General features: G+C 45.7%; 1 protein-coding gene and 2 long non-coding RNA genes across 3 annotated transcripts; 2 read left to right on the plus strand and 1 right to left on the minus strand.

The window, feature by feature from the left end:
- Window positions 1-9,371: 9,371 nt before the first annotated feature.
- LOC125401357 (uncharacterized) lies at window positions 9,372-9,925 on the plus strand. Its single transcript, XR_007232322.3, has 2 exons — window positions 9,372-9,588; window positions 9,669-9,925. It is a non-coding gene; the product is annotated as an uncharacterized LOC125401357 (long non-coding RNA).
- Window positions 9,926-11,911: 1,986 nt separating this feature from the next.
- Pnp (purine nucleoside phosphorylase) lies at window positions 11,912-20,215 on the minus strand. Its single transcript, XM_048435605.3, has 6 exons — window positions 20,034-20,215; window positions 17,465-17,634; window positions 14,754-14,857; window positions 14,390-14,565; window positions 14,103-14,293; window positions 11,912-13,891 (listed from the first exon to the last, which is right to left on the minus strand). Exons 1-6 carry the CDS (start codon window positions 20,198-20,200, stop codon window positions 13,671-13,673), a joined length of 1,029 nt encoding a protein of 342 aa, XP_048291562.2. The 5' UTR covers window positions 20,201-20,215; the 3' UTR covers window positions 11,912-13,670.
- A 15-nt stretch (window positions 20,216-20,230) lies between these two features.
- Window positions 20,231-27,515, plus strand: LOC146892215 (uncharacterized). Its single transcript, XR_015004793.2, has 2 exons — window positions 20,231-20,717; window positions 25,164-27,515. It is a non-coding gene; the product is annotated as an uncharacterized LOC146892215 (long non-coding RNA).
- The last annotated feature ends 275 nt before the right edge of the window (window positions 27,516-27,790 follow it).

Consider the following 27,790-nt stretch of genomic DNA (forward strand, 5'->3'; position numbering starts at 1 on the left):
TGGCTTGAAGTTGAGGATTTCTCAGTGGCAAAGCTAAGAGGTTGTGCTTCCAGGTTTCTCTGGAACTTACTGCACTCCTTACCTTGCTGTCCTAGAGATCCAGCCCTTGGGTCCCACCCTGACGCGGGTCAGAAGGAACGGAGGTCATGTAATTATGGTAACACAGCAGGACTGCGACATCCCGCTCCGTGCGTCATCCCAGCCCTAAGGTTTTAGATGACATGATTTGAAAAGTATTCTAGACATCATGGGTAAAAAGTTTCCCTATAAAGTGGAACCACTAATACCCTAGTCCCTGACTCAGCTCCTCACAATGTTGCCAACAACGTTTTCTTTTTACAAAGAAACGTTTGTAGGCATGGGAAGTTTATGTACCCAGGCCAGAAGACCACACCAGTTCCACAGGGACTGGAGATGGCCAGTGAGCTGCCACACAAATGCCGGGAATGAAACCAGGTCCTCTGGAAGAGAAGTCAGTGCTGAGCGCTGAGCCATCTCTCCAGCTCCTTCAAGCACTTCTTTGTAGAGTTCGCCTACTCTTCGCAGAATCTCTTTCCTGTCTTAACATAGCTCTCCAAAGTTTGCGGAAGATGAATTTGGGCCAGGTGTGGTGGCACCCTGCACCAGCCTGCCTCCATTGTAGGCTTCAAAGCCATCTTACGTGAAGACAGATCCCAGAGATGTGCTCATTCCTATTTGTGATTAAACCTCTGCTTTTCCAGGGTTACCTTAACTAGAAATGGCTCTGTGCTGCCTGTCCCAGGAAATAGCCACCCCCTCTTTGATTCAAAGGTTGTTCTGCTGCTCCTGTAACCACCCCTGTTTGTCTGCCAAATCCCCCATTTGGAATCCCCCTTCCCCTGAGCTGTAAAAACCCCTATCTTGCCTACGTCCAATGCTAACCCTTGAATGCCATCACAGGGAGAGGCAGCCCCGTATATGGATAAAAAAGATTGCTTTAATTAATTACTTGTGCCAGGTGGTGGTGGAAGAGGCAGGCAGATTTCAGAGAGTTCGAGGCCAGCCTGGTCTACAGACCTAGTTCCAGGACAGCTAGGGCTGTTACACAGAGAAGCCCTGTCTCAAAAAAATAAACAAAAATTTCAATAATTACTTGCTTTAATTAATTTGGCCATGATGCTTTGGGTCTGTGATTTTACTCCTCACATCTTTAGGATTGACAGTATTTGCCTTTAATCCCAGCACTCAGGAGGGCAGAGGCAAATAGTTCTCCATGAGTCCCAGGCCAGCCCGGGCTAGTGGGGCTGTGGGTGCTGACTTGGGATGGGGGTGACAGCGGTGAGGGGAATATTGAAAGTTAAACAAAGTCTAAGTTCTCCCTTCCCTGTGGGACATCTGAGAAGGTCAGGTGGGGTGGGGGTGGGTGGAGAGCAGGAGCCATGGACCAGGAAGGAGCCGGTGAGCAGTGGAGGGGCTGCCTGACCTGTAGTTTGACGGCAGGGACTGGAAAGGAGGAGGTCAGGGTCTTGTTGCTCAGCTCGATGAGGTTCGGCCTCGTCCCGACTCAGAAATTACAGCTTTTCCTGTTTCTGTTGTACTGTTTATTTGACCAGAACCTAAATACGCTTTTTCCTGGTACTTTGCGCTTCTGTGCTCAGTCTCTAAGGCTGCCTGCTGCTGTGTGGCTGACCCCTGGACCAGCTCAAGTGGCTTCTTCTCCTTCCCTCCTCTATTTCCCTCCTCTGGGCAGCTGCTGAGACTTACAGCTTGGGGTGTTTTTCTTTTAAGCTCTAAAGAAATGTGTCCCCTTTTCATAAACTTTGGCTTTGCTTGACTTTCAAACTTGTCCTGTTTCATTGGTGGGGAAAAGAAACCTGTTCCCATCAGTACTCGAAGGGGCAGTAAAGTCTGGCTGTGGCTCTTAAAATGTAGGCGCCGGGCAACTTCTCCCACCCATGTTCCCTCTGCCTACGCTCACTAGCCCTCGCCATAGCAGAAAGGAAGGCAGGGAGACGCAAAACCCACAGCTCTTATCTTAAAGGGAATGAGAGATAGTATATTCCACAGCCATTTTTAAGTGATTGTGGCCTGGGTGTGCAGATTTAAGCCACCCCAGATTCAATGTTCTGATGTGGAAGCAGTTTCATGAACTTTTAAAGCTGTACAGAAGGAGGAAAGTCACAAATCAAGGCAAGTTTAAAATACAGTGGTGGGTACATCAGGGTGGTAGCTTTCTGATGCTCTCTGATGACATTCTTAGCTTTTAGGTTGGTGGAACTAAGTTAACAGATTCTGAAAGGTTGTCTATTAGTTACAACATGTAAGTTCAGGCACAAAGGTGGGCAAGGAATGCCTATTAAGGAAGGAGGGTAGGAGGGTTGCCAAAATTTAGCCAATCAGTTTCTGCAGGCACGGCTTCTTCTCAGGAGTTTTCATTTACACTAGCTCACAATAGACGTGAAAGGGGAGTGTACCAAAGGGAAGAGACAGGGACTAACGCCCATCAGACCTTCAACCCTTGGTACAGAGCTGAGTTCTGAGGGCCGGAAGAGGAAGATGAAGAAGGCAAAGCTTAAGCAGGAAAATCGAATGTTGGTCCATGCTGGGCATAGTGGTGCCCACCCTTAGGCCCAGCATACAGAAGGCTGATCTATGAGTTTGAGGTCTACATAGTCAGACACTGTCTCAAAAAAAAAAAAAGGAACAAAAAAGAAAAGAAAATGTTGTTCCATGTAAAATGGGGGCAATTGTGGTCTCTGAGGATGGAAGAAGCTTTCTCATCCACAGCGTTAAGGAACCAATGGCGTCTCTTTGTCTCACCAACTCAAAGAATGAAATTCATAGAATGTTGTCTATGAGGCGGACACCATGGAGCAGCTAGTAGGGGACACAGAATTGAGTCCCACCAAATCATTTGTACATGAACAACGTGTCCAGGTGCCTCTCACGCAAGTCTCCAGGACGGGAGTGGGGGTGGGTGGGGGTGCTCATCTCTTGTGTAAAAGGGAAGGAGAAAGATGAACAAGAAACCAGACAAGGAACTGGGGCGCTCTCTTCCGAAAGGCGTCTCCTCTGGCCAAGTCATAACCTAGGATATTTCTGGCCTCTGGCAAGAATTAGAACTGCTTTATTCCTGAGTTCCTGCCCTAAAACTGGCTGACCAGTTTGCACCTCCTGTGCTCAGCACTTTTGGCTCATTTGCATAGCATGGGCTTCCCGCTCATGCTCAGAGCACATAGTTCTGCTTACCACCGTGCATCTGGGGAACAGGAGCAGGAACAGAGATACAGCCCCACACTGTCACCTCCAGCAGTCTGGAAAGTTCTCTAACCTTTTAGAGGTCTTGGGTAGAATTGGATCCTTGGCTTCAACCAGAGGAAAAAGAAAAAGAAAAAATCAGGATGAGCCAATATGAAAGGAGCTGCCGTGAAAAATGGAAAGAAAGTTGCTCAAGGAAGAATAAGGCGTAACAAAAGTGTGGGTGTGGACTTCTCAACGTTGCCATCCACTAAAAGATGTTTTTAACACAGATTCTAACCGTGGATGTAGAGAGAAAGTGAGATACTTGGGGCAACAGTAGGATATACTCAAGCATGGGCTTCTCAAAGGAGAGTTGTCACTGAATGTCTTAGCCGTAGCTGTGTTTACCATTTTGGTGGGTTTTAGTTCACATATGAAAGGGCTGCTAAGATTATTTTCTCCTTTTCTTACGCGTGTGTGTGTGTGTGTGTGTGTGTGTGTGTGTGTGTGCACACATGTGCACGCACCAACAAGTGTCTGCCTGATGTCCTCAGAAGCCAGAAGAGGGCATTGATTGGATCCCCTAGAATGGAGTTACAGTCTGTTGTGAACCTCCGTTTGGGAGCTGGAACTCGAACACCAGTGCTCTGGGAGAGCAACCCGCACTCATAATCACCGAGTCTCTCCTTCTCTAGCCCTCGATTATTAGTATTTTTTTAAAAATATAAGTGGCTCCAGAGGTGTCTCTGGAATAATAATCTGATAAAACAAAACCAGGAGCCACTAGGGCTGTATAGGAGGGATGGGAAAAGTCTTTTATGCTGAATAGTGGTTGGGTAAGAGTTCTAGAAAATGTGGGTTTAAAGCTGGGAAAAGAGCAAGGGCTTAAGTGTTCATTGTGTTAGAATTCGTTTTTAAATTGTTTGTTGTTGTTGTTGTATATGTTGTCTGAATGCAGGTGTAGGCATGTGCAGTGTTATAATGAACCACAGGTCAATGCCAGATACTTTCCAGTGCTTTGCACCTACGCCAGGGCCAGATTTAGCCAGAGTCTGCTAGGAGTTCCAGCCTTCCTATTTGCCAGCCTGCTCTTTACACGTGCTGATGTGGCGCCTCTGTGGGACTCCCCAGAGGCTCGTCTCTGCCCGGCTCTCCTACTTTATTATTTCCATGTTATACTCACGTCCCCATTGGTTGACTTCTTTCTGTTCCAAGGTATCTTCCCTCACATAAAATATTAATAATAATGGTGATGATAATTTATCATGCATTAACTTATTGTATATGATTAATATTAATTACTATAACAATAATGTTGTTATTATATTAATAAATTATTTATTTGAGGCAGGATAGAAAGATGGGGAATTATAGGGGCCTGGAAAGGAAAGATTGAAGCCTTCTGCCAAGAGATAGTCAAGGATCCCAGCACAATCACCAACACTTGCTATGAAGAGAGCTAATAATGTAGATACAATATGTAATGTTCTGTCTCTTTAATAGACAAGCCACGCCCACTCCCTTCCTGCTTGCAGCCTCAGACCCCCTCTCTCTTCTTGTTCTCTCTACCCACTTTCTCTCTCTCTCTCTCTCTCTCTCTCTCTCTCTCTCTCTCTCTCTCTCTATCTATCTATCTCTCCTCTTCCCCTTTTCTTTCCCCTCCATAACAGTCCAAATTTATTCTGTATGGTGCGCCTATCTCTGTGTCTCCCACCCGCTACCTGCCCACAGCGCTCGCCGGGACCAGCCAGCTGCCACATGGCTGGGGACCAGCCACCTTCGTTTGGGGACCTACCGCGTGGTTTCGACCCCGGCAGCTTGCAAATCCATTTCACAATACTTTTCCTTTAAATTATTATTATTTATTCTTTAACAATTTCATACATATAATGCAATATTTTTTACAATATTAACCACTCCTTCCTTTCTAGTATTTGTTTTATATTCTGATGTTTTCAAAGCAGAGTGTTAAAGGAGCAATAAAAAGGGTGACGATGGAAAGATATCTGAGCTTGGATAGGGCTTCACTCATCTCTGGAATGTGTCTTGGGAATCTCAATGGTGACTTTGCCTGCAAGGCTCCTTCCTGCAGCCCCAAGATCTGATTTACCTTGCTGATGCTAATCCAGCCAGGTGGCTCCTGAGCTGCACCTGACAGCTGCTGTGTAACTCTGGGAGTCACAGTCCTTCAGGCCCCCGGAGTCTGCGAAGATATCATCGCCTGTCTCCCCACTCCCAATTCATTTCATTTTATTTATTTTGGGTTTTTGTCCTCCTTCAAAACAAAATTTCTCTGCGTAGCTTGACTGTCCTGCAATTCCCTCTACATGTAGACCAGACTGACTTCAGACTTGGAGATCTGTCTGCCTCTGCCTTCCAAGAGCTAGGCCTAAAGGTGTTCACCACTATGCCCAGCTTCTAATCCCTTTTATTAAAGTAGGTGTAACAATGTATGCCTACAATCTCAGTCCTTGGAGACAGAAGGGTCATTGTGAGTTTGAAGTCATCCTAGGCTATTGAGGGGGATCTTGTCTTAAGCAAATAAATAATACAATACATCTTATTGGGGTATATTTACACGCCATAGAACCCACCTGTTTCATGGGTGCAGCCCAGTGGTTTTTAGACATTTTATTCAATGCTGCAATAATCACCATCAGTTGGTTCTGGGCTATTTTAACACTAGAGATAAAACCTCTAGGCTAATTTATAATAATTGTTGTTCTACTCTGAACCACAGAGACCGCTAATCTACTTTTTATCTCTGTAAATGCCTTTTCTGAACATTTTCTATAAATAGAACCACAAATCCATGGTCACGTAGGTGGCGTCTATTGTGATCTGCGTCAGTGGCTTGCTATGCCATCAGACTGATAGCACACACACAGAAACGGTTCCTTCACCAGCTGTGGACACGTGGGCTGTTCCACCGATTGTGAGCAGTGCTACTGCGGATGTTTTTCTGGATGTGTATCGCGGTTATTCCTCTACTGTGATGAAACACCATGATAAAGCAACTGAAGAAGGCATTTAATTGGAGGCTTGCCTACAGTTTCAAAGGGTTAATCTGTGACCATCATGGCAGGGAGCATGGCCTCAGGTAAGGAAGCCCAGCCCAGAGCAGTAGCTGAGCACCTGATCTGCAGGATGGAGAACGAGACTGGGCTGGCGTGGACTTGTGAGGCCTCAAGGCCCACCCCGGTGACCACACCTCCTACTCAGCTATAGAAAGAGATCTTAGGAAGAGGGAGAGGAGGAAAACATAAAATACGCAGACAAGTTTGACTTCGGGAGCCTCTCACACCTCGTTTCACTAGACCCCAGGATGAAATGCAGCACCTACAACAGCATAATAGGCTTGGGGACCGTTTCCCAAAGATGTCATTGACCCCATTAAAGCATACTCTTGCGGTGGCCAGGGCAATCTTTTGGAATTCTTTTCTATCAGGTTTGGTGTTATCTTTTAACCAGCTGGCTTGGCCTAGCATGTTGATCTATGGTTACCTTACCAAGAAACTAAAACTATGTAGCTGAGAGGGGTCCTCAGGCTGAACTTTGGTTTTGTTTTATTTTATGTGTATGATTTTTGCACCACACTCCAGCAATGCCCTCAGAGGCCAGAATCAAGACTCTTTACAACTACAGTGGAAGGTGGTTGGGATGTGTGGCTTCTGTGCTGAGACTTGAACCTGGGTCCTCTGCAAGATCACCCCGTAGTCCTAGCCGCTGAGTCATCTCTCCAACCCCTGTGCTTTCTAAAATGATCAAACCATTCTTCAGTCATGCTAGCTACAGGGGAGCGCACTGTTTCTTGGAATCTTTGCCACCACTTGCTGATATCGATCCTATTTATCACAGCCATTCTAGTGAGGGGAAATGTTATCTCACGGGTCATCACTTTAGTGCTAAGGATGGATTTCAGGGTCTAGGCAAACATAACACTGAGCTACATCCCCAGTGAAGTGTTATCTCATTGTAATCTTTTATTATTTTTTAAAATAGATTAAATTAAGAGAGTGTGGGTATGTGAGTGTGAGTGCAGGCTCCCAGGGAGGCGAGAACGCCAGGTCTCCAGAGCTAGAGGTGCAAGCCTTTGTGAGCTAGCACCCAGTGTCATGGGATGTCCTTCTGTATGCTGCAATTGTTTTGCTTTTGGCATTTGGCAGGGCAGAATATAGCTAGCCAGGAAAAGCAAGCTGAATACAGGGGGGGGGGGGCAGAGTCGGGAAGACACCCGCAGCTGCCGGAGAAGCAAGATGTGAAGTAACAACCTTCAAGCCTTGTGGTAAAATATAGACTAGTAGAAATGGGTTAATTCTAAGAGCTAGTTAAAAATAAGCCTGAGTTAATAGACCAAACAGTTTTTAAGACTCTGAGTAGCTATTTTAAAAGCAGTTGTGGGACCGGGCAGGAAGAGAAGTCTGCCACAAATGCCCAGTCCTCTGCAGCAGTAGCGAGTGCTCGTGACTCTAGCCATCTCCTCTAGCCCCTATAATTTTTTGTTGTTGTTGTTAGGTATGTGTGCAGATTTTCTCCACACAAACCCACCAGCTACGCTGCATTAGCTCCTCAGGTCCGTTCTGGAGAAGTGATGGGGGAGAGGCCCTGGAAACCTCTTGTGTACCCCAGGTGGGCAGGCACAGGGATCCTGTGTAACAGCTTCACTGGTCAGCGGTGGGGCAGCAGGCCAGTGCATAGACGGCCTTTTTCTTGTGTGGATTCTCACGAGTTAGCTGATTGCCACTCCTACTGCCCAGTGAAAAGCCGCAATGGCTCAGCAAAATAATGTTGCTCCAAGAAACAATCAAATGCCTCTGCGTTTGTTTTGTTTTGCTCTTTTCTTCTATTTGTCTTAACTTTATCTTTTTATCCTTTTTTTCTCTTCCTCTGTGGTAGTTTGAAGCAGATGTCCCCCACAGTCTCGAGCATTTGAACACTTGGTCCCCAGCTGGTGGCTCTGTTTGGGAGTCTGGCCTTGCTCTAGGAGATGTCATTGGAGACAGGCTTTGGGGTTCTAAAGTCACATGTGCGTGTGCTTTGTACTTGCAATTTCAGAGGTGAACGAACGCCCAGCTTCTGCTCCAGCTGCTGGAGTCAGGCGGGTTCATCAGGGCAAAGGTACGTCCCGAGTCTGAGGATGCATACTAGTGATTCTGAAGAACAAGCCTGCCTCTATTTTAGGCTTAAAAGTCATGCTATAGTAGAGACAAGCTAGGTTCATTCCTGCTTACGATTAAACCTATTTCTCAAGGATTGGGCTCTGCCCACCTTAAGTACAAAGGGCTCTGCATTGCATGTTCCAGGAATGGCAACCATGTCTGTTTCTGGAGGGACTAACTTCCTATGGGTATGTTCGACTTCTGTGACCCCACCTATCTTGTCCTCCAAATTTGAACCCCCTACTCCTAGCTATAAAAGCCTTGTCTTTGTCATGTCCAATACTGACCTCTTGAACCTCCCCCCGCCCCCGTACGCAGCCTGTGTATGCAAATAAAAAAGCTTGCATTAATTAATTAATTTGGCCATAATGGTTTGAGTTAACAGTCTCTCTCCTCACATCTTTGGGATTAACAGTCTCTGTTCCTTTGTGAGGGAAGAGCAACCGGCTCCCAGGAGACCTAGTGACTACCCCCTGAAATTTCAGACACTAGACACAGTTTAACTTGGCTTTGAATCTCAGGGGCTTGATGGGCTCCCTAACATTTATTATGTCTAGAGTGAGAATATTTAAAACACCTATACTAAAAAACAACAACTGAAGCCAGGCATAATGACATGGCATATGCTCGTGAGCTAAGCACGCAGGAGGTGGAGGCAGAAGGATCGGGAGTTCTAGGTCATCCTCAGCTACGTAAAAACTCTAAGGCCAGCCTGGTCTACATAATACACTGGTTCTCAAAAGTAAAAACAAGAGGCAAAATGTTGCCTAGAGAAACGAGCCGGAGAAGAGAGCTGGGAAAAGAAGAAACCAGCTGAATGGAGGGAGAGGTTCTTTGGTTTAAGGCCAGAGAATAAAGGTAAAGTCACTTGCTGCCAAGGCTGACAACCTTTGAGTCCTGGGAGTCACATGGTAGAAGTCAAAATCCTCAAGCTGTCCCCTGATCTCTACACCTTTGTACTTGTCTACACTTGTGCGCGCGCGCACACACACACACACACACACACACGTGTGCACACACACACACAGGCACACATGCGCACCAAATAAATGAATGTGATTTAAAACAAACAAACAAAAACCAATATACCCATCTTCACTCCCTGATGACTAAATGACTTCCATGCTTTGCTGGAGTTGGGCGATAGAACGGTAGTGACTGTGCTCTGTTTATTCCGGTGCAAAGATTCACATTCATTAGAGCTGGAAATGGCCGTAGGCCACCCTTGGTGAGTAAGGAACATTTGGAGGAATCAAAGCAGGTCAGGCAACGGTGCAGAACAGCGAGTCATTCACTCTTTGTTTCAAGCCCCAGCAGGAGCCGGGAACAGCACTCAGAATGAAACTGGGGAAACAAAGCCACTGCTAACAAGCAAAATGGTGTCCCTCCCACAACGCACTGGAGAAAGAAGCCAGACAACAAAGCTGGGAACGGAGGAAACTGGCAAGTGAAATAAACCAGGCAAGGACCCAGCAAACCGACAGCGGGATGAAAGTGAAAGCCAAATGGAGGAGGGGTTTCTTTGGTCTGACGCAGAAGAAGGAAGGCAAATAACTCTGGGAAAGTATTAAATCTAATTTAAGCCAAACCTAAAAATGAGGTAGACAGATTATAAAAAAGAAAATTTCCATTTTTATTGAATTACAAATTAATACTGGCAGAAAACCAGGCATACAGCCAGTATTAGTTCAAAAGATGTCCCTTAGAAACAAAATATTATTACAAAAAGCATACGTAATTTACCAGGAAAAGGGCCACACAGATTTCAGGCAAATCACAGTTAGGTAGAAGGCACAGCAGAGCGCCAAGAGCTCCCTCTGGCTGTGCCAAGGAGGGTGCCAGTGTCTCTTTCCTGCCCTCTGGCTGTGCTGGAGGGGAGGTAACCTTTCTTTAAGTACCCCCTGTGTGCTGACATTGTTCTTTTGTTCCCATAGATAGTCAATCTATGTATAAGGAAACAGCTTTAAAAAAAAACATTAATGTCATAATCTGTTGTGGCAGAATCACAGCTCCCAGCTCAAAGTGGATAGGACATAGTTTATCCAGGAATCAAATATGAGTGACCATAACCTGGCGGCACAGATTTAGGTTATCCTAAATTCTCTGTTCCAATATGGCAGAGTTTCATGAAGTTTTTATAGTAGTTAATATAGTTAATAGTTAATAGTGATCACAGGCAGTTTGATGGTTCAGCAAATCAAGGTACTTCCTGCCAAACCTGACAACCCCAGTTTGATCCCTGTGACCCTTACAGGAAAAGAGCACCACTAAACACGCAAGTGAACAAAAGACACTTCTCAGGTCCACTGGGAGAGACATCCAAGAAGCAGGCTGCAGAAAAGTGAGGAAACCTTTGCTACAGGTCTCAGATGTTATCTGAGGACACTTTTAGCTCTTGGTCGGTGGAAGATACGGGTTCACCGAAGGAATCTGGTGCCGTCTGTACATTCCAATTGATTTTCCCAGCTGGCACAAAGCTTTCGGTCAGCGACAGGGGAGGGAGGTGAACGGATTTAAGAGGGTGGAAGGGGGCCTCTGGATTTGTGACACTACAGCTCCCAACAGTCAGCCTTGCAGAAGGTTCAGTTTGAGGAGCAGTTTCCTCCTGGAGAGTTTTGTTCACACTTCCTTGGCTTCCCAAAAAATTAAGGTCATGAAATGTATTCTTGGCTGCACTGACTTAAATTATCAAGGAACTCTACTTGTGTAAAATATCTCAAAATGTGCTGATTAAAAGAAGCATGATAGAGAACAGTACATGGAACACGCTAACTGGCATGTATGATACAAGCAGAAGTCTTCCGCTGGCCTGTAACTCACCAGGTAGGCTTGCCAGTATCTGCTGAGCCCAGGGATGCTCCTGTCTTCACATCTCCAGCTAGTGTGTTAGATTGTTAGTACATATATGTCCTGATGCATGCCCCATTTGTACTGTTCTGCCCCCCTGAAAGCCTCACACCTGTAACTCCCAGCTACACAGTCAGTTGAGTTGCTGTCTAGTTAGGGCTACAAGACTCTATTGCAAAAACTACCATTTGAAAAAATAGTGCTTTTTGTTTCCTTTAGGCAGACAAGATAATCAGTGCAGTTGGCTGTAGGTCTTTAGCTTATTGGACTTGAATGGCCACCTATTAGCCTAGAAGATGCAGTTTTCACACCTCAGGCGAGATCAGGGCCCTGAACAACTTCTGCCTTTCCTGCTTTACCTCTTCTCTTTCTGTTCATTTCTTCAGTTTAGCCATTTAAAAAAAATAATTCCCAAATGTGTTTAAGTAGTGCCTTCTGGGATATCTTTGCCACCGTCTTAAACTCAAGTCTCATGAATACATTTCCACATCCCTTCCCCACCCCGAGTTAGTTCTCCTTTGAATTCCAGAAGCAGAGAGGATCATTGACACTCACAGTATTCTGCTTTCCACATATTATATTCCTCCTTTCCCTCTCACAACTGAGGGTGTCCTCAAAGTTTAGTGGAAAGAGATGATTCTGAATCATGGTAATAGAAAGTTAAACAAGATTAGTAAGAAGTCATTAGCAGACAAACGGCATGATTAGCTTAGCCTTGCTCTTTATTTCTTATATTTTCTGCTTCCCACCTACTTCCTCTTTTACAATTTATGTTACAATTGTTTAGGACAATGTTCCACACATAAGAATTTGTTGATGATAAAGCTGACCATGGTAGATTCAAGGAAAAAATACAATTTGAGCTATGTTTTGAACAAACATACTTTCCACAAAGCCCCAAGGAAAACCAGTCCATTGCAGGCGCCTTGGTCCTCTCACATAAGAGTGGACTCATCATTAGTTGTTCCAAGAAGTTCTTTCGATTTGGGGATCTTTACAGACCTAGCTCTCTTGATATAGAGCCATTTCTCTTGTCTCTTAAGATCTGTTTAGTTTTGGATGAGAGGGTAGTGCAATTTCCTTAACGTGTAAGCAAGGTGATGGATGGATGGATGGATGGATAAATGGATGACTTACAGGATTATCCAACATTGGCTGACTATGAACAAAAAGTCCAAGAATCCAGTAGTTGCTCAGTCCACGAGGCTGGAGGTCTCATCTGGTTTTCAGTGTGTGTTGGGATCCTGAAGAAGTAGACTGTAAAGCCAGTAAAGGAGTAGACTTGCTAGCAGGAAGAGGGAAGCCAAGAGCAAAAGCTTCCTTCTTCCATGTCCTCATAGGCTTCCAGCAGAACGAGTGGTCCAGATTAGATCTGGATTAAAGGTGTGTCTTCCCAACTCAAGGTCTGAATTCAAGGTGTGGTTTCCTACCCCAAAGATCCAGATTAGAAGTAGATCCTTCCATTTCAAATTAAGCAAAAATCCCTCACAGGTATGCCATCTATTTTTGAGTTTTAATTAATTCCAGATGTAGTTACGTTGACAACCAAGAATAGCCACCACATAGTGCTTAAGGAGAAACTGAGTATGACCCAACTTCACAGGCTTGGCTGGGGTTGGAAAGAACTTGGCCAGCAGTGTGAAAAACAGCAAAAGCTATCTGCCGCTTCCCTGTCGGGAGGGAGGATGGGGTGGAAAAAAATACGGCTGAAGAACTAGAAGGATAAAAAGAATGCAATAATGGAGAAAAATGCATAGCACAATAAAAACAAGGAAAAATTTAAAAAAAAGGAATGCAGTAAGAAAGTGGCAGCTAAGGTAGAGGAAGTGAGAGCCTTGAGCTGCAGATGTACAGGAAAGCAACCAGAGCAAAGCAGACCGACGGGCAGGGACAAGTCTAAAAGAGGGGGTCACTCTGCTCCTCTGCTCCTGACATCCTCACTCTTCCACCTTTGTCCTCTGCTCCTCACCGGCCACCTCTTTTCCATCCTTAGTTACTTCTGAAAATCAGAGAATCAGACAAGACATGTGGTCCCACAGTTTCTCAAGCCCATCTTGGCCAAATTACACAAAACAAGAAAGTACTTGATCTCTTTATTCTCAAAACATTATGGTGCTAAATAAAATCCAAGAGGTATTGGGTTGGTCTCTGGTGCTTTAGGGGAGCCAGACTGGCCCAGGCGGGCACCCCGAGTATGGTCTCCAGGTCTGGAAGGTACTGTCTTACACACACACCCCGAGTGTGGTGGGGCACGGGCTCCAGCTCTCCAGGACTGAAAGGTAGACAGTTTTGAGAAGGCAGCTGAGCAAGAGGGACGGACATCAGAAGGGTGGAAGAGTAAGGGGGAGGTGAAGGGCAGGAATCCTCCTCTTTCCTTTCTGCAACAATCTAAGAGCAGCAAGGGACCAAAGCAGGCAGCTACTTGGACTCCAGCAGGGAAGCAGCACAAACCCTGGAGGCCCGTCAGCTGGAGGCGTGCTCGCGGGGAGGAATGCTCTCCATGAGGATGCAGACGAACTGCTCCAGTTTTTGTGCGGCTGCTTTCCCGGCCTCTAAGACTTCCTTGTGATTGGCCTTCTCCAGGTTTGCATAATCCATGACGACCTTGTTAGTAATGAGCGAGAAACCGAAGACGCGAAGCCCACAATGCCGGGCGACGATGACTTCTGGGACTGTGCTCATCCCTGATGGGGAGAGGGAGAAGATGACCGTCACGTGCTTTCCTCACCCGCCACTCTCCTAAGAAGGCAACTGTGCTGATGTCCGCAGCTGCTGAAACTCAAGCTTGTCCACCACGTTCCCAGTAACCCAATTCCTGCTTCCCCAGATCCATCACCTGGTCCTCCCTTTCGCTATTTGACCAGATCCAGCCTCCAGCCAAATCCCGCTTCTCACCAACAGCATCTGCTCCTAGCATCCTTAGCAAGCGGCTCTCTGCCACAGTCTCAAAGTTGGGACCCGCCAGCATCACGTAGGTGCCCTCCTGTAATTCCCGCTGCTCCCCCATTTGTTTCCAGGCGTTCAAAGCCTTCTGCCTCATATTCCGGTCATAAGCATCAGACATGGCAGGGAAACGGACGCCAAACCTGGAACACAGACAAACGGCACCAAGTGGGCTTTCTTTCCCAACTCTTGAACAAATCTGGACCCCTGCATCGAGAGCAAAGGGCGAAGATACGTACCTTTCATCGTTGGGGCCGCGGAGAGGGTTTTGACCAGAGAAACCAGGAAGGTTTATGTGATCCCGGATCAACATGATGTCTCCAACTTCAAAGCTGGGGTTGAGCCCTCCAGCTGCATTAGTGACTACCAAAGTGTCCACACCCAGAAGATGGAAGACCCTCACTGGGAATGTCACCTCAGGTGGAAAAGATCAGGAAAGACTTTTCAAAACCTCACCAACCTACCCACAAAGGTGTACATAATACACACTATGAAACAACAGGCAACAAGAAATCAAAAATTCACCTAGCCCAAATAGACAACGAAGTCGAATAGCCCCGCCCCCATTTTCTCCAAGTCCGACCAAGCTTGTGCCCGATTTACCTTTGACAGTGAGTAACCCTCGTACGTATGGAACCTGCCCTGCATCATCACACAGGCTCTTCCATTCAGGAATCCAAACACCAGGCGACCTGCGTGACCCTGCACTGCAAACAGAAAAGGAAAAGCAAAGCGATTATGCCGGGCGTGATGGCACTCAGGAGGCAGACGCAGGCAGATCCCTGCCAGTTCCAGGTTGCAGGGATGCACAGTGAAAGCCTGCCTCAAACGGTGACCATTCTTTCCTGTAACACACACACTGGCCCTTAGAGAAACCACTTGTGTGTAACGTGAGATGATATAATCAAACATAAGACAACAGAAGTCTGGTGACCAGATCGTCATAATCATACAAACAGCACCAGGTGTGAGGTAAAAATATGTGATGTGAACATTAACAAAACAACAGAAAGGATTTCAAAAGATGTTTCCAAAGATGGAGAAACTTGTTTGTTCGTTTTACATCCTGGTCACAGTTTTCCCACCCTCCTCTCCTCCCACTCCCTTCTCCCAACCCCTCTTCTCCCACGCCCACTCGTCCACTCCTTCATTTCTGTTTGGCAAAGAACAGGTTTTCCATGACTATCAACAAAGCATGGTGTGTCAAAGAGAAACTCGTATGTGAAGGAGAAAAAGTGAGTACAAACCAAAATTAGAATCAGTGGACTCAGTAACTATAGGCCTTTCCTGAGATTTCCCAAGTTCTAAGCTATGTCTGATAATTAACTCTAACTATGCCGGCATTCCAAAGGAAGAAGAGTCCGTTTGAGACCCCTGCAACTCATTCTTTCTGACCCATTAACAGTCCCGTGGGAAACAATACCCATGCGGGGTATGTGGGGCTAGGGGGCAAGATTAACTGTTGTCACCACCCCCATCTGACAGTGTCCTCTATCGGAGGGCAGCCTAAACTTCTTTAAGGAATGGATCTGCCAGGAAGAGGAACTAGAACCAAGAATCATAAGAAAACACTAGTAATAGAACAAAGTTGACATACCTAGAAAATCCCCCAAATGAAAAGTAAGTCAATCAACTTCAAAGCAACTCATCCCTTAGTACTGGGCTCTCGTCTGGAGAAAGGAGTGGCAGATGGAGTCAAGGCCACTACTATTTTCCTTTGCTCTTCTCTCTAACGTTACCTTTCTACTCATTATCCCCATACCTCCCTACTCTGGCCTTCCAAACTTGCCCCAAAGGAAATAAATTAAAAAAAAAAAGCAAAAATCAAGTACTCTTGCCTGCCCTGTCTCACCTGAGCCCATGTTTCCAGGCTGCGGTAGCAGGGCAACACTGAGATGTCAGAGCTCCATAATAATGGGGCATGTGGGTCCCTTTCCAAAGCTGCTGTAAACCAAGTGTTCTCCTACACTAATCCCTGTGTGCGTACATAGCCACGTGGTGGCCACAGCATTACTGTTGTCTTGTGTATCTAAGCTGCAGATGGAGCAGATGCAGCAGGAGACACTGAGAACGGATGAGATCTTGTCCTGGGTCTTCAGATACTGCTTCCTCCACTGAAGCCATGGACTGGAGGAGAGAGCCCGTGACAGAGTGTGTGTGTGTGTGTGTGTGTGTGTGTGTGTGTGTGTGTGTGTGCACGCGCACGCGTGCAGTGTGGTGTGAAGACAGCTGGAGGGAGTCAGTTCTTTCCTTTCAGTACATGGATTTTGGGCACTGAACATCATGTCTGTGGACAGGCAACTGGTATATGAGGTCCTTCTGTCTATGTGTTGCTTTCATTGGTTAATAAAGGAACTGCCTTGGCCTGTTGATAGGGCAGAACTTAGGTAGGTGGGGAAGACAGAACTGAATGCTGGGAGAAAGAAGGGTGGAGTCTGAGACACCATGGATCCGCTTCCAGAGACAGATGTGCCAAATCTTTGCCAGTAAGCCACTGCCACATGGTGATACACAGATTAATAGAAATGGGTTAGCCAAAAAGAAGCTACAGCTCATGGGCCAAGCAGTGTTTTATTAATACAGTTTCTGTGTGGTTATTTCAGTTCTGGGAGGTCAGGACAAACAAGTGGCTCCTTGCTACAGGCAACTTTTCCTGCTGAGCAATCTCACCAACGCAGCACACACACAGGACATACTATAGAATTTCACCACCTCAACACACACCATAGAATTTCAATCAGGGTGATTTCTTTCTAAAGTCATTCTGATTCCACAGTGGTCAAATGATAGGACAAAAGTAGAAACATCTCCTTGATTAGATTCCACACATGTTCATTATGGAGGTTTGAATGAGAACGGCCCCATGCTGGTTGATAGTGGTGCTTGCCTTTAATCCCAGCACTTGGGAGGCAGAGGTAGGCAGCTCTGTGAGTTTGAGACCAGAATGGTGTACAAAGCAAGTACTGGGCCAGGCTCCAAAGTGACCCAGAGAAACTCTTGTCTCCAAAAACAAAAAACAAAACAAAGCAATCAAACAAACAAAAAAGGAATGGCCCCAAGGTGCATAAACTTGCATTCTTAGTGGCTAGGGAAGTGTGGCCTTGTGGGAGAAGTATGACACTGGTGTTGGGTTTTGAGGGTGGAGCTCTTGTCTACAGCCCTAGTGTCAAGTATGCCGCCAAGCTCCACAACACGATAATGGACCAAACCTCAGAAACGGAAAGAAAGCCCCAAAGTAAATGCTTTCTTTCCTTAGAATTTCCCCAGTCATCGCGTCTCTTCACCCACCAACAGCTCCCAGGCCCAGCCAGTACCTGTGCTTTTGGGAAAGTTGGGTATCTCACTGTACTCAAAGACCTGGACCTGAGTTAACTTAGCAGTCAGACCTCCTAACCCAGAACCACAGATCACTGCCACTTGAGGTCGATGCGTAGTGTGAGACCGAAGCCACTCAGCGGTGCTCTGATAATCTTCGTAAGTGAATCTGGAGGGAAAGAAACAAAGTGAGTTCACCTGCTATCCCAAGTGCAGAGGAAAGTGGCTGTTCGCGCAGAAAACCTGGCGGGTATTCTACCGCAGCAGAGGACTGTTTACCCCTCCACTTCCCCATCTCTCCTTTGAACCGGCCCACTAAACCTCTGCCGTGAAACACCCTTCATCCCAGAGCCTGTTTCCATTAACGCGCCCTCCAGGGCTCCGCCACTAAGTTGCACCCAGCACTAGGAGGCCCATACCTTTCCTGGTAACAGACATAGAACCAGGTTTCAGGGTTATGATGCAGAATCAAACCACAGAGAGGACTCAGAATGAATTAAGGCCTTCCTGAAGGCAAGTTTCTTGCCTTTTGTTTTGTTTTTTTGTTTTGTTTTTTGTTTTGAGACAATGTCTCCTTACTCTGCCTACACTAATCTCCAACCCCTGGGCTCCATGGATTTTCTCACCCCAGCCTACCACTAGAGTAACTAGGACTTTAGGCAGCTCTTTGGATAATTTTTTTTTTCCTTGTTTTGTTTTGAAACAGAATTTCTCTGGGTAGCTCCGTCTGTCTTGGAACTCACTCTGTAGACCAGGCTGCTGGCCTCAAACTCACAGAGATCTGCCTGCCTCTGCCTCCTGAGTGCCTTGATTAAAGGCGTGCACTGCTACCACCCAGCCCAGGTGAAATTTTTTTAATTTAATTTTTAATTTAAAAGTTTGATTTAGTTGGCGTATATGTGTGTGATGTGCACAAAGCATGCTACAGCACATGTGTGTTTCTTAGTGCTCTCCTTCTGCCACGTGGGTCCCAAGGACGGAACGTGAGCAGGCTTTGCAGCAACCACCTTCACCTTTGGAGTCTTGTCACCAGCACTGAGCTTTTTATTTTTATTACTTATTAATAAGCAATAAGAACACTCCTAGTAGAAGTGCCTTAGTTCCTCTGGACATGTTTGTTAAACTTTCTAAAAAGTCAGGTGTGGTGGCACACACTTTTAATCCCAGCACTGGGGAGGCAGAGGCAGATACAGATGGATCTGTGAGACCCAGGCCAGCCTGGCCTACAAATTGAGTTCTAGGACAGGCAGGCACCAGAGCTACACAGAGAAATCTTGTCTCAAGAAACCAAAGGGTTTAAAAACAACAACAACAAAACTCCAGAACCTTCTCATTCACAGTCCCAAGTTCAGTTCCATCACAACCAACTGTAAAGATTAAAGATTCCTCTTTGACATGGAACATAAATTGAGCACAATTAGCTGGGCGGTGGTGGCGCACGCCTTCAATCCCAGCACTTGGGAGGCAGAGGCAGGTGTACCTCTGTGAGTTCAAGGCCAGCCTGGTCTAGAAGACAGGCTCCAAAGCTACAGAGAAACCATGTCTTAAAAAATCTTAAAAAAAAAAAAAAAAGGAAGGAAGGAAGGAAGGAAGGAAGAAGAAAAAAATTGAGCACAACTAAAAAAGCCTCAACAAGAATTTTTTTTTTCTTCCAACAAGAAAGTCTTAAGTCCCAGCTATGTGGCAGCCCCAGACTTTAGGATAAGGAGCCCAGCCTGGAAGTATAGGAGGACTTTGTCACACACACAGTCAAAGAGGACTGCAACACAACAGGTTACCCTCGATGAAACAGCTAAGGCAGGGAAAGAGCGAGTCACAGGGCGACATAAATAGCAAGAAATGAATGAAACCGCAACCCAAAGGGCGGGAAGAAATGGGGCATGACAACTGGCCATGTCCAGCCACAGTTCAGTCCTCAAGAACACCCGACCTTGTGGTTATCCCTACAGCTCTGCTGGTGAATTAATCTGGAAATTCCCAACACAAAACGGAGGGGTTTTTTTTGTTTGTTTGTTTGCTTGCTTGCTTGCTTGCTTGCTTTTCGGACAGAAAAGAGTGGAAGTCTTCTGAGCAGATCAATAAATATTTCTCAGTCTTACAAAGACTCCATTCCCAACTTGTTAATGCGACGTCTAGTTTGGAGGGAAGAGAAGGGCTGTCTTGGAAAGTGAGCATTTTCCTTCTAAAGGAGGAACTGCGGACTAGCACAAGAGAATTATGTCCTGGTTACCTGGACCCATAGAATGCAAAGTTGTGTTATGAAGTGGACAGGGCTGTACCTGCTTCCCCACAAGCATCCCAGCACACACAGAGGCACCAGTTCCCGACAGGAGTCGCCTACACTGCGCTAACCTGTTCCTTCCTGCTCCGGGCGCCCTACAGCTGGATTCCCGCGCCCGCCCGCCCGCCCCAGCGTTCCGGAACCCCGAGTCCGCCGGGCTCCGCGCCAGGCCTCTCCGCGTCCCCCGCGGGCTCGTTCCTTTCCTGGGCCCAGCCCGCTAGGTTCCCAGGTCTCGGCGACAGCCCGTCCCCTCGGCAGAGCGTCCAGTCCCCGGGCCACACACTCACTCGTTGTTCTCCATGGTGTCACCGACGGCCGCGCCGAGATCCTGCCCTTTCCGCTCCGCGGGCGACACCGGCTGAGTCTGGCTGACGCTGTAAGTGCACCGTGCTCCGGGCCCGGCTTTATAGCCCCGGCCGGAGGCGCCAGCCAATGGCAGCGGCCTCGTCTCCATGGTGACACACCCTCATCCAGAGGTGTGGCAGGAAGCCTCGCAAGAGTTCTCTCCAGTCTAGGGAACCCAGCATCTCGACCCCGCACACAGACACTGTCCTCCAACCCAGGAAGAGGACTAGACGGAGGGTGGAGAGCCCCGGAACCGCCGACCTGCAACTCCATTCTCCGCTGAGCTATTGTGTAAGAATTTGGAAAGCGAAAAATTCAAGTCATAGATTGTGCAATCCTAGAATAGAATGAAGCAAAACGTTGACTAAGTTACTTTCGGGAATAGGGAAGTAGGGCCACGCGGGAGACAGAGCTGACTTGGTGCCTCGCGGATCTGCGGAACACATAACTCGAGGTTGCGTCTAGACAGCTTGGCTCCTGGGCACAGACAGGATTGGCGACAAATTGAATGGACGCACCTTACCGGGTCCAGACAATTCTGCTAACCCCGAGAACTGTCAGGAAGAAAATTCACCCAACAGAATTATACACACGGACCCTACACACCTAAACAGTACACCGCCTTGGTAAGCATTCGAAATTCCTCCTCCTTAACCAAACCTTACTTAGATCTCAGAATCATTTTTCTGCCTCTCTTCTGGGAGCTCTCTCCTGCCTGCTGTTTTACCACAACTCAAGCCACTGTTTCTCAATCCTATTTTTCTCATTCAAAAATATTTATTGAGCCTTAACTACGCACCAGTTTAATAGCTGGAAAGCCGGTGTACACACCTTTAATCCCAGAGCTCAGGACAGAAGCAGGGGATCTCTGAGTTCCGGGCCAGCCAGGGCTGCTCATTGTGAGACCCTGTCTAAATAGTAGTAGTAGTAGTAGTAGTAGTAGTAGTAGTAGTAGTAGTAGTAGTAGTAATGATTGAGGCCAGCCTGGGCCAGTCTGTGCAGTTGGGGAGGGGAGGGTGGGGGTAGGGTAGAAAGAAAGAGAAAAAAAAAAGTTCAAGGAAATTACTATTTTTTTTTTTTTTCTGAGAGATCTTTCCAGACAGGGTTTCTCTAGCTGTCCTGGAACTCACTGTAGACTAGGCTGGCCTCAAACTCACAGAGATAGGCCTGCTTCTGCCATTCTCACCCGACTTGACTGCTCTTTTTAATTTTTTTATTTTTAATTGGTTTATATTATTATTAGCATTATTTTTGAACCATTAGGGCCAGGCATGGTGGCACACACCTTTAATAACCTTTAGTGGCTTTAGCTTTGCCTCTGGTCTTCAGGCAAGATTTATTTATCAAATACAAATAATATACCACTACATGTCACCCATCCCCAAGAAAATTTCTATGCCGAAATTTTCTCATCTGGAAAATGATTAGAGTAATTTATTTGCTACTCTTGCAAGGATCATATAAAATAGGGTTAAGTGTTTTGTTAAGTACCTGGCACTGTAATTATAATAACCACACATTAAATGCTGACTGTTACTATTTCCCACTGCCTCTGTTTATGTTTTAATATCCACCTAACTTTAAATTGGATCAGAGAAAAATTAGCAGCTCATTTAGTCTATCATCATCATCTAGAATCCCACAATACTCAGAATAGTCACATGTGGTTATTAGCACTTAATAAAATTATAATATAGTCACAAGTGCACATTTTTAATCCCAGCATTCAGGGGGCAGAGGCAGGAGGATCTCTAAGGTTGAGACCAGCCTGGTCTACAGAGTGAGTTTCAGGACAGCCAGAGCGACACAGAGACTCTGTCTCAAAAAACAAAACAGAATTCATGCGGTACCTCAAGAGATGGGATGTACTTGGTAGAGTGTGTGTCTAGCTTGCATAAAGCGCTAGGCTCAGTCCCCAACACCACATAAAGCTGGGTATGGTGGTGCATATCTGTCTAGAAGCCCAGAACTTGGAATGTAAGGTTCAGACATCCAAGGTCATTCTTAGCTACCAGTAGGTTGAAGGCTGGCCTATATGAGATCCCATCACATAGGTAAAAATCTCCATGTTTCTGGGCGGGAAGCCTGTTTAATACTTGTCCTTAACTGTTATCTCTCATCCTCTCTAGATCACAAAATGGAGTTTTCTCCACTTGAAATATTTACTCCCACTACCACCAATATTTCTCTAATTATTAAAATATTTGAAGTGTATTTTGTTGTTTTCATTTCTCCATTTGTGCATTCCTTAGTGCTTGGAATAACTGGGTAGACATTAAGAAGTAATCTAACAGCTTTGGCCCCGAAGAACAGCTCCAAGGATAGAGGCTGACTACTTCCTAAATAAAAAAGAGGAACTAGGACTCATGAAAGACATGAACCACAAGGGAGCAAAAGTCCAGGAAGTTTTCCCACTCCTATACCACCCTATCCAACCCCGCTATCTGGGCTAATTTACTCTGCATGGTATGAAAATCATGTTTTAAATATTTACTTTATGCTGGATATATATAGTAGCATATGCTACCACTCCAAACACTCCAGAGGCTCTCTGTGAGGTCAGCCTGATCTTCTAGAATTCTACGATGGTCAGGGCTACATAGAGAAACTCTGCCTCCAAAGCATATATGTGTTAACTCTAAATATGTGTATGTGTTTGTGGGGAGGGAGTGTACATTCATACAGGTGTTTATGAAAACCAGAGGTGCTGAATTCCCCGGAGCAATTGTGAGTCGGCTGATATGGGTGCAGAGAACAAACCCGGGTCCTCCGCATGAACAGTACACTCTGCTCTGCAGCGCTGATGTGGGTGCAGAGAACCAAACCCGGGTCCTCCGCATGTACAGTACACTCTGCTCTGCAGCGCTGCTCCCGTCCTCTAGCTCCTCAAAACGTTCTTTAGTCTGGAGAGGAAGCTGAGAAACCAACTCAGAGAAGAAAAGGAGTGGAGTACATGGCTGGAGAGATGCTCAGTTGTTAAGAGCACTTGTTGCTCTTGCTGAGGATCCAGGGTTGGTTCCTAGCAACCATGTTGCAGCTCACAGCCATCTGCAACTGCAGTTCCGGGAGATCTGGTGCCCTCTTCTGATCTCCTCTGGCACCAGGGATTTACAAGTTCCATAGACATACATGAGAGTAAAAAAACTCATAAACCTAAAATAAATCTAAAAGTTAAAAAAACATAAATAAAAAGTATAACATTCTGAGTCACAGAAGTCAGACAAATACTGCTCCCTGCTGTGCCCATGCAGTTACTAGTTACCATCTGGTTGGTAATGTGAAGAAAATGTTTGTAAGTATTTGCAGTTTCTTTCTTTACGTCTTCCTGCTAAGTTTATTGTTCTTTCCTTCCTTCCTTCCTTCCTTCCTTCCTTCCTTCCTTCCTTCCCTCCTTTCTTTCTTTTTTTCTTTCTTTCTTTTTGAGACAAGGTTTCTTTGTAGCTTTGGTGCTTGTCCTGGAACTCTTGTAGACCAGGCTGGCCTCGAACTCAGAGATCCACCGGCCTCTGCCTCCTGAGTGCTGGGATTAAAGGCATGCGTTACCACTCCCAGGCTATTGTTTTTTTTTCTTTATCTTTCCTTTTATGAACAAATTTATAGACAGAAGCTCCTCTTAATCCTGTATCTGAGGATGACCCCTCCACACCCTCATTGCCACCCCAACCTCCTCACTCTCATCCGCAAACCCCTTACTGCAGACTGAACCTAACAGCTCATATGTGCTGGGCAAGCTCTGTTGTTGTTGAGACATTTCACTAAGCTACCTATGCTGGCTTTAGAATCACTATGAAGCTCGTTCAAGTCTTGAACTTGCATCCACTTGCCTTAGCCTCTCAAGTATGGGGTCTGCACCACCAGGAGAACATTTATAAAGAAGGAATTGCTCCTACTGAGGAGCCACACTTCATGGGTGGTTTCAATAAGAATGGTCCCCATAGGCTCCATATTTGAAGGCTTCACACCACGGAACCGAACTGTTAGAAATGATTAGAAGAATTAGAAGGCGTGGCTCTGTTGGAATAGATGTGGCCTCACTGGAGGAAGTATGCCACTGGGTCTGACAGGCTTTGTGGTTTCAAAGGCCCATGTGAGGCCCAGGCTCTCTGTCTACCTGAGGATTGTGATGAAGCTGTCCTGCACTACACCTGGCTGTGGCCAGGCTTTCTTTCATGTCTTGGTCTCGGTGTCTCTTCACAACAACAGAACAGCGACTAAGCCAGAAATTGGTACCAGAAGAGGTGTGCTTCTGTGACATGTCTAACTATGCTCCGTGCTGGTGAAATGTGGACTTTGAGACTTTGGGTTAGGAAGGGAGTTGAATGCTTTCAGCAAGGCTGAATGAACCACACTTGTAGAAGCATGGAAGAGAGTGACCGAGAGCAACGTAGATTATGACAGCCCAGCTTAATGAGCTTCAGAAGGGAAGAATATGAGTAAGTGACCTAGAGGTTATTCTTGTGGTATTTTGGGAAAGAGTGTGGCTGCTTTTTGCCCTTGTCCTAAAAATCTGTCTGAGGCTGAACTGAAGAGTGGTTTGAATAAGAAGCCCCATAGTATAGTCATTAGGAAGCTAGCTACTTTTCCAGTCCCATGCTCCCTGCTGCCATGCTTCCTGTCATGATAATGAACGAAGCCTCTGAAAGTGTAAACAAGCCTAATTAAATGCTTTCCAAGAGTTACTTTGGTCATGGTGTCTCTTCACAGTAATGGAACAGTAACTCAGACACCCATATCCTATCTAGTACCTCCCACATGTTGCTGAACTTGCATACAACAGTCCTAAGGTAGGGCGGGACAACAGAATTAACTTCCCGAATTATTGCTCTCTGTCTGTCCAGTCTAGTGCCTTCTCAAATCTTCTAAACTCAGAAAAAAGGAATTTCCTTTGCTACTCCGGTTGCCGTTCTATCTCCTACCCCAGCCCTCTCTCCTGCCACTCACTACCGTAAGCATCTGACATTACTAGAGGACCCTATTGTCTGAGATCATGCTCAGTGCATCTCTCTATTGAACTTGCAAAGAATCTTCATTATTTATTTATTATTTTTTTTCATTTTTGTTTTTTGAGACAGAGTTTCTCTGTGTAGCTCTGGCTATCCTGGAATGAATCTTCATCATTTAAAACATGGCTATAATAAATAAGAGCCACGTTCTATAAGAAGAGGAAGAGAAACCAGGGAAACACACTTCAAGCCAAGGAGAATGAGCTTCATCAACTGTGAGCAGTTTACAAATACCATTAGTTTTGCATTTCTCTACCTATTGGATTAGTGAAGATTACTCAATTTCAATGGATACATTACTCATACATGGTAATATAAATTTGTCTTAAAAGAAGTCAAACCTCAGAGCTAGAGAGATGGCTCAGTGGTTATAAGCACCTTGCTGTGGGACAATGGTCTGTACCCTGTCACTTGTATTATTTTTAATAAAATGCTGACTGGCCAGTAGCCAGGCAGGAGGCATAGGTAGGCGACAGTGACCAAGCAGGAAGTAGAGGCGAGGAAGAGGAATGTTTCAGTCTACAGTTGTGATCTGGATGCAGAGGACACAAGATGTGACTGCCTCGCAGAATAGGTACCAAGAAAGAAAAAGGTACCAAGGCACGTGGCTAACACACAAGAATTATGGGCTAATATCAGTTATAAGAGTTAATAAAAAGCCTGAGATACTAGGCCAATCAATTTATAATTAATGTAGACCTCATCTGTGTGATTTCTTAATGACTGCGGGAACCGGACAGGGCAGAGACCTCAGACAACAGCATCTGGTGCTCTTCCAGAGGACCTGAGCTTGGTCCCCTGCATCCATGTCTGTTGACTTATGATCCCAGGACTCACATAAAAAAGTCAAGTATGGCGGCTCCTAATTGTAATCCCAGTTCCTAATAGGCAAGTGCCAAGACAGAGAGAGACCTTGTCTCAAAAATCAAGGTTGGGGCTGGAGAAATGGCTTATAGTTAAACTGAGCCAGGCATGGTGGTGTGTGCCTTTAATCCTAGCACACAGGAGGCAGAAGCAGGTAGATTTCTGTGACTTTGAGGCCATTCTGGTCTGTATAGTGAGCTCCAGGACAGCCAGGACTACACAGAGAAACCCTGTCTGAAAAAGCAAACAAACAAACAATAAACAAAAGCCAACAAGAGCACTGGCTGCTCTTCCTGGACCTGAGTTTGATCCCTAGCACCTCCATGATAGCTCATTCCAATTCCAGGAGATTTGAGGCCCTCTTCTGACCGCTTCTGGTACTGCATGCACATAGTACACAGATATAGATGCAGGCAAAAAACATCTACACATGTTGAAAAGACGTCTTTTTAAGCAAGAGCAATGCTGTTTTTATAGAAGATCCAAGTTTGGTTCCTAACACCAGGCGGCTTATAACCGTTTATAATTCCAGCTCCAAGGGATCTAACACTCTCATCTGGATCCCACTAACACCTGGGAGTCCACAGACACATACTCACATATATCCAAAAACCAATGAGGATAATTATTAAAGAAAGGAAAGACAGAAGACCTAAAAGGAGACCAGGAGAAAACAGCTTTATAACTGTGAGCAAATTAGAAATGGTTTTGTATTTCTCTATTGACCTATTGTAGATAAGTCAACTTCGAGTTACTCATGCATAATAGTCTAATTTATTTGTTTTTAGTTATTTATCAGTTGAGACAGTGCCTCACAATACACATCAGGCTACCCTAAACTTACAGAGATCCACCTGCCTCTCATTCCCAAATGCAGGATTAAAGGTGTGTGCCATCAACCTGCCTCACCCAATTATTTTTCTAATTTTAAGGGTTCTGGGGCTTGGGAGATAGTCTAGTAGTTAAAAGTACTCATTGTTCTCACAAAGAACAGGGGTGTATTCACAGCACCCACATGGTAGCTCACAACCATCCATAACTCCAATTCCAGAGGATTAGATGCCTTATTCTGACCTTCTCAGGCATCAGGCATGCACTTGGAGCACATATATGTGAGCAAAAAACTTTTACACATAAAAAATAAAATAAATATATCTAAAAATAAAATTTAAAAACTGAATTTTTCTGAGATATCCTGACTAGACAGAAGTGATCTCATTTTTGCTGTCATTGTTTTTGTCTTGTTTCTTTGAGGCAGACTCTCACATATCCAGGCTTTCTATTTGGCTGAAAATGAAGCTCTGATCCTCCTTATCCTACAACCTAAGTGCTAGGACTACAGGCATGAGTCCCCGTACCCAGTTTATGCAGTGCTGGGGGTTGATCCCATAGCTTCAGATATGATATCAGCTGAACTAGTTCCCCAATTCTAACCCCAATCCTCTTCTTTTCTTATACTAGAATTACATTCTTATTTATTAGGAAGCAAGTATGCTGTACCATGACTTTCTAGCATTGTTTTTTTTCCCACAAAATAAAAGATTACTAGTGATGACATTTTACCTGTCAATGTTGACATTATTTCGTTCCCCCACCCTGCGTGTAGGTTTCTCAAGGAGCGTCCCTCACAAAGAGTAGCGGTCCATGAAGCTTCTGTAGCGGTACTGATAGAGGAACGTATTGGAAAGCACACCCACTGAGGCTGAGGTGGCAGTGAGTTACCGTGCTATTAGAGCAGTTGCTTAGCATGCATGGTGACATGAAGTTGATCACAAGGAGACAGAAAAGGAGAGGAGAAAGGCAAGGAGGAGAGAAAAGGAGAAGCAACGGTG

This window comes from Myodes glareolus, chromosome 12, assembly GCF_982192425.1.
Source record: "Myodes glareolus chromosome 12, mMyoGla1.1, whole genome shotgun sequence".
NCBI lineage: Eukaryota > Metazoa > Chordata > Mammalia > Rodentia > Cricetidae > Myodes > Myodes glareolus.